Raw genomic sequence first — 13,241 nt, 5'->3', positions numbered from 1 at the left:
TTAAGTGTCATACTGAAATAAGTAAGATCATATAGTGCTTTTGCTGTTTAGGGATCTTTTTAATCTACGCATTTCAGGTGAAAACATTATTTCCTACTTAAGTATTATGTCAAAATATTTATAATCATAGGGTGCTTTTGTTAATTAGGAATCTTTTATCTCTATGCATTTCAGGTGAAAATATTATTACCTATTTGTCATGTTGAAATACGTAAACTCATTGGGTGATTTTGTTGATTAGGGTTCTTTTAAACTTGCACATTTCAGGTGCAAACATTATTACCTACTTACATTAGCAATACCAGACACCATAACGTTCAGCACTGGACAAAGCACACACTGCTACTTAATTTGAGATGCATAGTCTTTAAATCAGTAATAAGTACATTTCTCCTACCTCCATCAAAAGAAAACTTATTTAACTGGATTCACAAGAAAATTTACTTCAAAATGTTATTTTAATATTTTTGTTGTAATTTGTATAATTCGAAGAAATCGGAATTTAAATCCGACTATCAACGATGAAACCTGTCAACATAGCATGCCCGTTGGCGGTAGATCACTTTTTGCAAATAAGCGGTCGGGATGTGTTCGCAGGAGTTCACATAAATACTCATAGCGGAAGTTATACCCATTGACGATGTTTCTAATGGTTTTAGCTAATCAGGGAAAAGAATTGTCTTTGCTATGGAATTTGAACACAACACATATGTCCTTCCAGTTAAAAGAACATCTCAAAATTAATGCTCTGTAGTACAAAGATAATTAAAGATAGAAACTGTGTTCAAACGTTATTTATTAGCGAATATATTAATTTCTTTTGTCCTAAAATTTGAAAAGAATTTGATGAAAACTTTTTATGCATGAGTCGATAGAAGTTGTGACAAGCGTATATAAACTAGTGTTGGGACGATTCCTAATTTTTATACGATTCCGATTCCAGGAAAATATTGATTAACGATTCCGATACCAAGTACGATTCCGATTCCTAGGGAATTATTGTTTTGAAATATACCAGGTAGTTTTATACTTATGGTTGGGTAGTTCCCAAATATTTTCTCTAACTTTGGAAGAGATATTTTATGCCTACACAGTCGTGTTTTGGTTTGAATAAAATTATTATATAGTAAACTAAACGGAAAAATTTGCAAAATTTATTTTAGAGAAAATTTATTTTACTTAATTGGAATACAGAAAAAAAAAACAAAGAAAATAGAATTAATCCTTCAGCGCAAAAACAAATAAAATAGAATTTATATAACAGAACAAAAACAAGAAAATTAGAGAATAAATTAACACAATTCATTATTTTGGTCCTCATAATTAACAGATTTAATGAATTAAATAAAAAAAAAATATTGCGGAAGAGAAAGAAAATATATACTAATTAAATATAAAAAAAAGATAAATATTTAATTTAATAATTTATAAATGAACGTGCATAATTCACAAAGTGTAGTTAACACCTATTGTTTTTTCTTACTTTTTCATTGCTTTTACACGTTGGTTCTTACGTAAAGAATAAGTTTAGCCAAACTAATTTTGAAATAGGGTATATCAAAGGAACACATATAAAAACGATACCACTATAAAAACAAATGAAATACTAGATAAAATTGAGCAAAAATAATTACCAAAATTACAGAAAAAGATAAAAGAAAAACAAAACAAAAAATGGTGAAGTTTGTTGAGTGAAATGAATTATTGAAAGAAAATTAATTGAACTAATAGAAATGTTAAAAAAAATGTCACATTTCAATATTTTTTTAATAATTAAATTCTCAGGGTTGTCGAAATTAAAAATTAAGTGATTTTTTTTTAATTAGACTTCTTTCGAAGCTTGTTACCTTGAAAAATACATTTTAAACCCTGTTTTTTTTTTAAATAAATTGAAAATAAAACGCAATTAAAAAAATTTAATTGATAATTGAAACTTTAACAACATATTAAACATTGAAAAATTACTTATCTCACAAATTAACGTCCAATAAAGTAGATCCAGTCTTCATACAGGAATTCGGTTATAATAAATATATCTTTCCCAAACCTTAAAATTTTAATTTTTTTTTTTTTTTTTTTTGAGAGAGTTCTTTAAAATCGCCGGGGAATGCCGCCTAAAATTTTAAAGAAGTAAATTTTAGGAGTTTAGTGCCTTTCAAAGACGGTTATCATAATTTATTATCATCATTTAATTTCCTTTCCCCCCCCCACACACCTTTCCACGTGGTTCAGTAGTTAACCAGTGCTCCTGTTGCTGTCAGTCAGCTATCTTTACCTAAGTTTTAATTTCTAGTTAAAAGAATTTTTCATGAATAGAATCAGCATTTTTAAAAATTATTTTTTTAGTTGTATATATTGTATTTACTCTTTGAAGTTAAGAAGGGTTAAAAAAAATTGGTGACACCTAGATGGTGACTTAGGAAAAAAAAAAAGACACTGCGATTTTGACCCTCACTAATAAAACTGCTCTGAGTGACTAGTTGGTAATTTTGCTAATTTGCAGATTAAAAACCGACATTGTGTCTAACTTTGTGTCTAACTTTGCCCTCGCGGAGTGCAATTAAATAAGAACCTTTAGATAAACAATGCTTCTAAACTGAGGTAATTGTAATTTTTTGTTCCGATCGAAAATGCCTCTTTTTGGGGAGCTGGATATTCCCCAGATTTAAAACCAACCTTGTGTCTAACTTTGCCCTAGCGGGGTGCAATTAAATAAGAACCTTTAGATAAACAATGCTTCTAAACTGAGGTAATTGTAATCTTTTGTTCCGATGAAAACTGACCCTTTGGGGGGGGGGGGGCTGGATATTAAAAATCGACCTTGTGTCTAACTCTGCCCTCGTTGACGGCAAGAAAATAGGAACTTTTACAAAACCCAAAATGAGGTTAGAATTTGGGACCCCATAGCTTCAGTAGCACCTTTTGGTGCCATTTTTACCTAGTTATTCACTTGTGCCATTTTTACCGGTGCCATTTTTACCAGTGCCATTTTTACCGAGCACCATATATATATCGTTTCTTTCTCATTTTTCCACAGTTAAAAAAAATGAAATGTCATCAACTGATTTCATAAGTACAAAATTTTTCAATAAAAATCGACAAAAGGTTTTGCAATGACTAATTTTCTTAAGAGTTTATAATATTCTAAAAAAAGATTTTAAATTAAAACGTAAAAATTCCATAACATATAATAAATAAATTCTATTTTCGCACCTAAGCTTGGCTGAAAAAAATTTTTTTTTGGAGGGGGGGGGGGATTGTCACCCCTCTATGGCTGTCACCCGGGGCTGACCGCCCCCCCCCCCTAGCTACGCTAGTGGGTATGAGCCTCTGAACCCTCAGACTATTTTCGGGCATTTTACAGCTTTCGTTACGGTACGCTCGCGTGCACACTAAGGCTATTCGTGTGCCATATGTGCACCCACACTCGTATTAAAGTGACATAAGCGTAGTAATCTTTTGCGGACAATTTAAAATTAGATGGAAATTAATGTTTAAAAATTGCGGATAATTTTGGAAAGGCAATTGTTTTTTTGTTTTTTTTGTAAATGTCGATAATACACTACCACGACTTGCCTTTAAAATCTTAATTTTCATATAATTTCGGGTGTGTTATAAACAAATATTGCATTCAATATTGGGGCCGGCAATAGTTTTTAAAATATGGAAGGAAGCATCTAACACGTTTTTTTGATTGCTTATAAAGTTCATGGTGTTATTTTTTTTGGGGGGGGGTACAAAAAACATAAGCCCCATGTCTTTTTTAGAATAAGTTTTATTTTTTCGGGATAAAAAGAAAATTCGAAATAGGTATTTTATAAAGAGTTACTCGAGAATGGAGTGGCGTTTTCAGCACATCTAAATCTACTTTCAAAAATATATTTTTCTATACGAACGTGAGACGAGCCCTAAAGTAAAATCATACCAAAAATGTTATTCAATCTAAATTAAAACCAATATTTCTCTGAAATTTGTAACGCTCAACTTGGATTCAGCCATATTTTATTTTTTTTGGGGGGGGGGATCTGCAAAGAAGTTCCAAAAAATATATCTAATTGCTTCATGAGCTGAATATTTTAATAGAATGTAAATTAAAAAAAAAAAAAATTTGAAAATTGACTTACCCAGTAGTAGCTTAAATTAAATATAAAGCTGTATTTAAGAGATAGCAAAATAATTGTTTTTGTTTTTTCATTTTCTGAAGACCTTAACCGCAAACCACCACTTAGCATGTGTAGTTCTAATGTTATTCCAATGATATTCTTTTTGAAACTTCAAAAGAAGCCGACTGTCAAAATTTTGCGAAATAATACAACGTGATCAATTTCATTTTAGAGATATTTCTTTCAAAAGCCTTATTTGAAAAAAAGAAAAAAAGTATATTGTTCTATTAAACCTTTTACTGTTTAAATAATTTGACTTTGCTCGTTTTATTTTAAGAAAATATAAGTTGAAAAAGCATTTTCATTCACTACTAGAAGATTTGTTAGTAAAAAAAAAAAAAACAGTCGCCAAAAAGATGAGCGTATTTTTTAAAATTTTTACTCGCAATGTAGAGCCCTGCATACTTCTTTTCAAGTTAACTCTTTTGTAGTTTTGATTACAATAGATCTGAATGAATGAATCTTGTAAGGGAGGGGGCACTAAGCACTGCCCTGTTAATAATGAATTTCTTTGGTTTCTTTTTATAACATGCTACATTTCTCTCTTGTGGTTAGAAATATCAGGACATTTTTTTCTTTTTTTTCAACATCAGACTAAAAGAATCGTAATGAAGGAATTGGAAAATTAAGGTATTTTTTAACGATGCGATTCCGATTCCGATACCTCCCAAAATACACGATTCTTACGATTAACGATTCCGATTCCGATTAATCGTCCCACCACTAATATAAACATGAGAATTTTTCATGTCAGTCATGGAAACAGGGATCCAGGAAGGAATTCCAAAGTCTAGCCATCCAAAGGGAGAAACCATGAGATTAATGGACTATCTTCTGACGTCACTTCCGGTATCAAGTACCGGTGCCTGGGAGTCAGAGATTGGCACGCAGCCAAGGAGATCGTGTGCAAATGCCCTACTGTTGAGGAATGGTATTGCTCAACTTGCTTTTGCCTGTAATTTTTTAATACATGTTCGTTCCTAAAAGTCTGTGTTCCTTCATTTTATTACCATTTAATCCCTTAACAACTGGCACTGTCGGATTCGACTTTCACACGGGTTAACTCCACAAAAAAGGAAAAGAATGAATTAATTTGACTTCAAAAGAACTTTGAATTTACAAGCTAAGAATTTGGCTGGCAATTACATTCTAAAAACAAAAAAAAACAAACACATGGTAAAGTGCTCGACTCAACTGTAAGTTAATCTTTTTGTCTCTATATTTAAATTGAAAATAACTACTAAACGCATTTTGGTTAATGCCGTAAAATTAATTGAAATAAGAAAAAAAAGAGAAAAATGTTGATCCAATTTCACCACAAGAACAATTTCTAATTGTAACTTTTCTACGGTTTATTCTTACGCAAATTTGGACATTTTTCAAATGAAGTGAAAAATTTTTTTTGCCTTTGTTTTTTGCTGCTAATTTTATGCAATATTTTAACGGGAAAGAAGTGGGGGGGGTTGCCCTTTTTGTTTTACTTGGACTAAAGGAAATACTTTTTTTCATGGAGTGGAATTTTCTGAAATATTCTATTTTTAATTGTCGGTTCTAAAGTGAAAATGTTTTTCTTCCGCGTGAGGACAACTCCCCCCCCCCTACACACACAAAAAAAAACCCTAACCATTTTGGTTAACTTCCAAACGATTCCACAATTATTTTTATTCTTTCGCAACTGTATTGTATCACAGTACATTTTTTTTGTTTTTGTTTCGCAAGTAAAATTTTTTTGTCCACCCTCATATTAGGTTATCTCTAAGGTTTTTACTAAGAAGCAAGGGATACATTGCTCCCTCCTCAGACGCACACACTCAAAGAAAGGACATGGATGGAGCGATTCAAATTGTGGGACAAACCTATGAATAAATTCTGTCATGGGGTAGAAGACTCATCTACAGAAGCGCAACAACTGAAGGACAAGTTAAAAGAATTTCCAGAAGTATTCTCACCAGGACTAGGAAAATGTACAAAGGCTATAGCAAGATTCAAACTAAAAGAAAATACTCTGCACGTTTTCAAGAAGAAACGAAACGTCCCATTTGCAGCAACAGAGAAATCAAAAAAGAAAGCGTCAAGGGAATCTGCTAAAGGAGGCAAAAAAACTGAAACTGCAAAGCCAGAAGCTAAAAAACTCGTGGCAAAAGAATTCCCCAAGCCAAAGCAACTTAAGGAAGCTGACAAAACTGATAAGAAACAAATTAGTCATGCGGATAGCCTATCTCTAAGCTGATACCATTGAAAAGGGATCCATTTGAAGATTCCATCATTGCCACTCTTCAGACAGACAGAGAAATAAAAACGATAATGGGCAACACAATCAGAGAACTCTCAGTGTCTCTACCAGAGATTAAAAATGAAGCATTTCAACAATTTCTACACATGTATAGGATTACACCCAACCTGAACACACCAACAGCAGTCTCACCTGCAGAAACTTTAATTTATCTACCTAATTATGACTTTGAATTCTTGATGTTAAAATACAATAAAAGTATACATATATTTAAGACAATTTACAATATTTGTTCAACATCATAAAAATATTTTCAAAAAATACATTAATACATTTAACTATGATTTCCATTTAACTTACAATTATAACTTTTTTTTCTGTTACAACAATAACAAAGTCTGTCAAAAAAAATTTGTCCCTTTTTTTTCAAACAACAAAAAAAACACATGAAAAGCTGCAAAGTTCAACTATGAACACAAAAATGCCTTTTCAATAAAAGTGCATTCGCAAGTGCAAAAGTTGAGAAAAATTCTTGTTTGATTGACAGCTTAAATTCAACAATTCATCTAAACGATTTCACATTGACACAAATTTTATAACTGACACTGATACAAATTTTAAAACAATAATGGATGACCCCAATTTCTCTACTTGTGTGTATGTGTGCATTTTTAAAAAACAAAACAATTCATTTATCAATGAATTACGCATGGTGACTTGTTTTTACAACTGTTTATTTTTTTTCATTCATCTCTACTACTATTCTTTGTTTTTCTTTTCTTGTCTTTTGCTTTATAAAATATTTTCACAAAAAGAACAGTCACGTTGTTATGACCTGTTATTAAACACTGAAAAGTAACATATCAAAACAATTTTTTTTTTTTTTGCTTGTGTGTGTGATTTCCTTTTTTCTATCATTTAATTTTTAATTTGGACTTTTATTCTATTATTTTTTCTTTGTGGCATATCGACATTTTTTTTGTGAGAATGTATACTTTTTTTTTCGTTGTATGTGTGTATTTCGTCTAGCTTTTTTTCTTCTTTGACATAGTGCGTATGTTTGTGTGTGTTTTTCTTTTTTTTAATTATTGTTCTATTTCGTCTAGCATTTTTTGTTTGTTTGGGTTTTTTTTTCAATGGACCCTTACGTTGTGTTTCTGTGGCAACGCGAAGTTCTCCTTTTTTTCACACCCTTGTATGGGTGTCTGGAACATGAGCACCAAAACAATGAATATGTTGCATAGTGTTGGGGTGATATTTAAGAGATAGGATGGGGACGTTCATATTGATGAGGGGAAGATACATTTATACAGTTCTGGAGTGTTTCTTATATTAGCGAGGAGAGAGGGTGATCAGTTCTTTTAACACAGTCATTACTTATGATGGGGAGGGGGACACATTACTTATGATGGGGAGGGGGACACATTACTTATGATGGGGAGGGGGACACATTACTTATGATGGGGAGGGGGACACATTACTTATGATAGGGAGGGGGACACATTACTTATGATGGGGTTAGACAAAGTTCATATAAGAATGTTTGGCACATTACCTTTTGCTGTTGCATGACCAGACGACACAGTTTTACAAAAACATCATAATTTCTTTATTATCAGATGACGTCAAAGAATTCAAAGTCGCTTCTACATGTTAAATGTTTTACCCCTTCGCCTCTGAGGGGACCCTCTTCAGACCATGTCAGCTCTTCCCGACCGATTCTGCTGGCTGTCCGAATCTGTCTCAACTCTAGCTTCTATATTGAGAATTCATTTCTGCTATGACGTCAGACGTGTGATCTCAAAACGTGATAGACTCACATGGCTTAAACATACATTTCCAAAACACACTTCTGCAACAAAGGATTCTCACTAACCTATTTTCCAACCTAACTTATTTTTCAATATGTTTTTAAATTACATGGTTCATTATTTTTTAACAGACTTTTTTAATTCACTTACCATAAAAGAATGCACGATTAAATTCTTTTTACAATACAAACATATCTAAACCATTTTATATGAAATTGAACAATGTGAAATTCTAACATTCCATTTTCTGAACCTTGCTTACAAAGTTTGAATCTCGGTCTAGCTTGTTTACATTGAACTTGAAGATGACCATATTGTAGTCAGCTGGGAAGCAGGCAAACGGAAGAGAGTTCTTAAGGAGCAACTGTGATTAAGGGCTCAATTTATAGGAGGGTGGGGCATCCTAAATGAGGAGTTATGTAGCAAAATATTTCTTCACATTACATTTAAATTTCTGGATGTTGGCACAGTCAAAAAAGCAGAACAGGGTGAGAATTCCAAAGGCAAGTGGTTCAAACAAATAAACTATTAGAGTAGGAAATTTTTTGACTTCTGCAGAACTTTACAGTAAGGAGGGTAGGATTTTGCTGCTAGTTTGGTTGATTGAAGGTATTTACATTGAGCAGAGTACAAGTGCAATTGTTGTGTGTCGTTAACATGGTACTGTTTTGAACCAAGTTGCTTGTATTCAAGTTAAGTGCAGAGAGGTTGATAAGTTAAGACTGACAGGTTTCAAACTTGTTGACTTTGATTCACAAAAGCGTTGCACCTGCATATTAGCAGGGGCCGCGAGGCAGGTCAGTGCATTTTGAGTGCGAACCAGTTAACGGGGTGTTATCGCCCCACACACACACACCTTAAAATAAATAGACGACTCACATGCGCTTCTGGTCAGTTAATCGCAGTTAGTTAAATACTGTATAGTCAGACATCAGAACAATAAAATCTTGATTCAAGACGAGAAAATGTAAAAAGAAAGAAGAGGCTGGAATCGATTCAGTGATGCAGAGACTTCCCAGGAAAAGTGGAAAATCCAAAATAAAGACTTTTTTCCAAATAATAATATCAAAGTCGTCTTTTGGGAGCATGCATGAATTGTCATGTGAGGGTACCGACCAAAGAAGCAGAAAAAGGTATGTGTTGTAAAATCTCTTTATAGTCTGTATATTTGTGACACACACACTCAGGACTGTATACCCACATGTGCCCCATTGATAACAAAGGAGAGGTGACAATGTCACCCCCAACAAAATTTTTCAGCGAGACTAAAGTGCTAAAATAGTCGGAAAATAGGGTTATTCATCATATATCATGTAATTTTTAAGTTTATTTAAACTTTTCTAAAAGATCAGAAACTCTTTAAATTTTTTTAATTAGTCACTGAAGACTCTTTTTGTCAATTTTTATTGAAAACTCTAAACCCTGTATTTTTTGTAGTTTTTAATTTAAAATCATTTGATGACACTCATTTCACTTTCTATTAACTGTGAAAAATTATTGGAACAAAAAAGGATTAAGTGATATATAAGAGAAAGAAAATTAAGACTGTTTTAATTTTCTTTCTCTTATAATAAGCTCTACTCTCTATTGCGTATTGAGCTTTTTTAAATTCGGTTGGGATTAAATTATCTATATATAAATACTGTTATTCATATTAGTTTGAAGTTTACCATTGCGTATATCAGGGAAACAATACATCCCTTTGTTTTCATTAATTTATACATATACATATATATATATATATATATATATATAAACCAGTAGCATGGGTAAGGGAAGACAGCAGGGGCAGTTTATATTTATGTGACTTCATGTAAATGTAAACCACCCCCGCTACGCCACTGACAACTAGTTACATAAAACTGAAATTAACTACTGGTCAAATAACACTGAAATTAAGAGGAAATAGTAATCATACACCAAGGATGAGGTATAACAAGTAAAGTCTTTGTTTAGATGAATAACACGTACAGATATCTGTCGGCAAGTTGAAATGCAAAATGTTCATTTCAACTTGCCAACATATTTTGATTACTTTTGTGCATGTGCAAATTTAATCATAGCTAAAAGTTGTTTAATTTTAAATCTTTTTTATCTATTTGTCGACAGCTTAAACAGTAGAGAATGTGGCTGAAGTGCTAAATGTTTTGGTTTCGATTTTAGCCGATGGTACACTAGTCATTTTTTTTTAAAACTTTTGAAATCAGTAATATATACATATATATTATTCAATAGAGCATTAACTGTGTAATAATAAATATGAAATCTGCATGAATTAAAATATAAGTGTATTTTACTAAATCTTTCTCATCTACCAGTCAATAGCTCAAACAGTAGGGAATGCAGCTGGAGTGCTAAATATTTTGGTTTCAATTCTAGCTGATGACACCCATGTCATTTTTTTTTTTTAAACTTTTGAAATCAGTACTATATCTAATTTTTAACAGAGAATTGGCTTTGTAATAATAAATTTGAAATCTGCATGAATTAAAATATATTAAGCGTATTTTATGACCAGGCAAGGCCAGGCGCCCTTCGCTAGTAACTACCCTTGATCCATCCAACTAACAAAATCTCACCCTTTCATCATAGAGATCCCTAGATGCTAAAAGTTTCCTGCTCTGATAGTTTTTTTCCCCCCCAAGACCAATTACTTCCCTACTTCCCTGACCATACTAACATGCACAGAAATTTAAATGTAATATGAACAGACATCTTGCTTCCCAACTCCCCACCTAAGTTGCCTCCCTATAAATCTGATCCCTATGACAGTAGTCTTTTATGCTTCAGAGGTGAACAAAAGTTTGTTGTTTTTAATTTTAAGTAAAAAAATTAAATTTTTGTTTTAAACAGGGGATCCATTTTCTTGAATCTGAAAACAAGCTTTTCTTTTTTTTTTTTTAATTACCGTCTTCATGATTTTGATGCTAAATATTTTAATAACGGAATGTACAAAGATAATGTTTAAAGGGTGCAACTACACTATAATAGCGAAATTCAGAAAACAAAAAAAAAAATCAATTAAAAAAAAAAAAAATGGTACCCAGTGATTTTTTTTTTGTGTCAATTTCAACTAAAATTAACGATATCTACTTAATTGGCATGTCAGAAGTACTTAAATATTACTGCATTATTCAAAAAACAAGAGTTTTCGATCTTTATTGTAAAAAACCCTCGCCATATTTTGGGGGAACAAGCAACATAACAAGGGAAGTAACTCATGCTAAAACAAGGCAAAAAACGGAAACCCAAAGTCTTTTCTTTTATTTTGCTTATTTTCTGGAGTGTCTGAAACCTATTTGATCCACAGATGATCAACTAAAATAGAAATGAAGACACTTACCTGACTTGTAATTCGTGTCATGTGGCCGAGAGCTGATATGTAAGATAATCGACAGAGGACCTGTGTCATTCCACCTCGGTCCATTTTGAACCTCTTTATGGACCAATTTCCCTATAAAAAAAAAAAAATGCAATCTCTTATTTAGGTTATCTTTGGTTAAAATCAAAGAAGAAATATGTGCTCATAGTACCTCTTTTTTTTTTTGCTTTGATAAAATTTTAAATCGACTTTGCAATCTAGTGAGGCAATGTTCTTTTTCTGTTTTCTACAGCCCGTTTTTTTTTTTCACACAAAAGGAGGCAATTTTTAATGACTCACAAATCCACCTTCAAATTATTCATTTTTCACTACCAGGTGTATAGTCTGTGAATGAAGAAAAAATGCTGTAGGTGGTGCTTTTTAATTAAATATATAAGTGAAATTATGGAATTTAATTTAATCCAGAGTGTGTGTGTGGGGGGGGGGGTAATATTCTTATGACCTGGGCTGTATTTGAGGATAATATATTTTCGATTCGGTACAAATCCAGAGTTCAACCAAACTAAAAAAAAAAAAAAAAAAAAACTAAAAATATATTCCAAAAGTCATAAATTGATCATGTAGATTTTTTTTTTTTTAACTAAGCAAAGCATATTTTATGACTATGCGATAAGGTTACCTTGATCCGCCATATTTATTGAATAAAGGGAAGCAAATCAATTCGAACTACAAAGATCAAAATCAGGCTTGTAATGGCTATGATTTATTATTAATATTGCTAAAAGTCGTAAAAAAAAATGATTTTCTAGATAAAAAAAATTACTTGATCAATTTACGTAATTTTTGGAATATGACATTTTCATTTCATGACGGGCACGTACATCAAATATTTCTTCTGTATTTTTAATGTGGTTGAAATTTGGACTTGCACCTTTGAATCATATGCAAAATAAATAAAATAATATTTTGAACATTGTTTTGAAATAATCAAAGGCTGGTAACTCTTGCCACTTTTATTTTTTTCATACACTTAATTCTCAATGAGTTCTCCCCCCTTAAATGGCTTCTCTATTTTTCTGTTTAAGTGAACTGGATTACTGAATCAATCAATCTGGTCGGAACAATGGGACTCTGTCCAGATTTCCCAATCTTCCATCAGCTGCCTCAGGATCACAGTTAGTGTTATGTGCGATTTGTTGGATGTACGTGGATCTAGGTCATCCTATGTTTGTGCGCCCGTGCTATGGAGGCCAGAGCAATACATTTCTCACCAGCTCTTGTTTGCTCTTCTAGCAGCGACCGGCAAATTGTAGACATATGGGAGTTAAGTTGCCATAAAGTTGCTGCTTCGTGGGATGATCTTGCCAAGATATATTTAACATTGTTCGTAACATACAAGTATTTCAAATCTTTTGGCGAGTGTCCAGGTTGTAGTACCATAAACTATGACAGACTCCATTACTGCTGTGAAGAACTGCCTTTTCAGTTTGTTAGTTAGCCTTGAAGTCCATACCGACTGCAGCCCATGCTTTTGAAATGCGAATTTCAATATCTCTCTTCATGGAACCTATGTTACTGAATGGATGTGAATCGCTTAATTACTTTCTTTATAAAAATAAGACTACTTGGTCAATTTATGTGATTTTTGGAATATGATATTTTCAGTTCCTAACAGAATGAGGAAGGAAGTAAGTTTAAACAGGCATGTGTCT

The 13,241-nt window shown here is 32.3% G+C and overlaps 1 protein-coding gene across 1 annotated transcript in view; it reads right to left on the bottom strand.

Annotated features, from left to right (window-relative positions):
• LOC145248288 (DNA-directed RNA polymerase III subunit RPC2-like) overlaps positions 1 to 13,241 on the bottom strand; it is a 191,372-nt gene that overhangs the window by 146,111 nt on the left and 32,020 nt on the right. The window contains exon 12 of the mRNA XM_080110162.1: positions 11,551 to 11,661. Within this exon, the coding sequence (XP_079966288.1) occupies positions 11,551 to 11,661 (111 nt within the window). The remainder of the gene's footprint in view (positions 1 to 11,550; positions 11,662 to 13,241) is intronic.

This window comes from Euprymna scolopes, chromosome 26 (assembly GCF_053919585.1).
Source record: "Euprymna scolopes isolate OS-2025 chromosome 26, ASM5391958v1, whole genome shotgun sequence".
Lineage (NCBI taxonomy): Eukaryota > Metazoa > Mollusca > Cephalopoda > Sepiida > Sepiolidae > Euprymna > Euprymna scolopes.
This window is presented reverse-complemented; position numbering and strand designations above follow the sequence as displayed.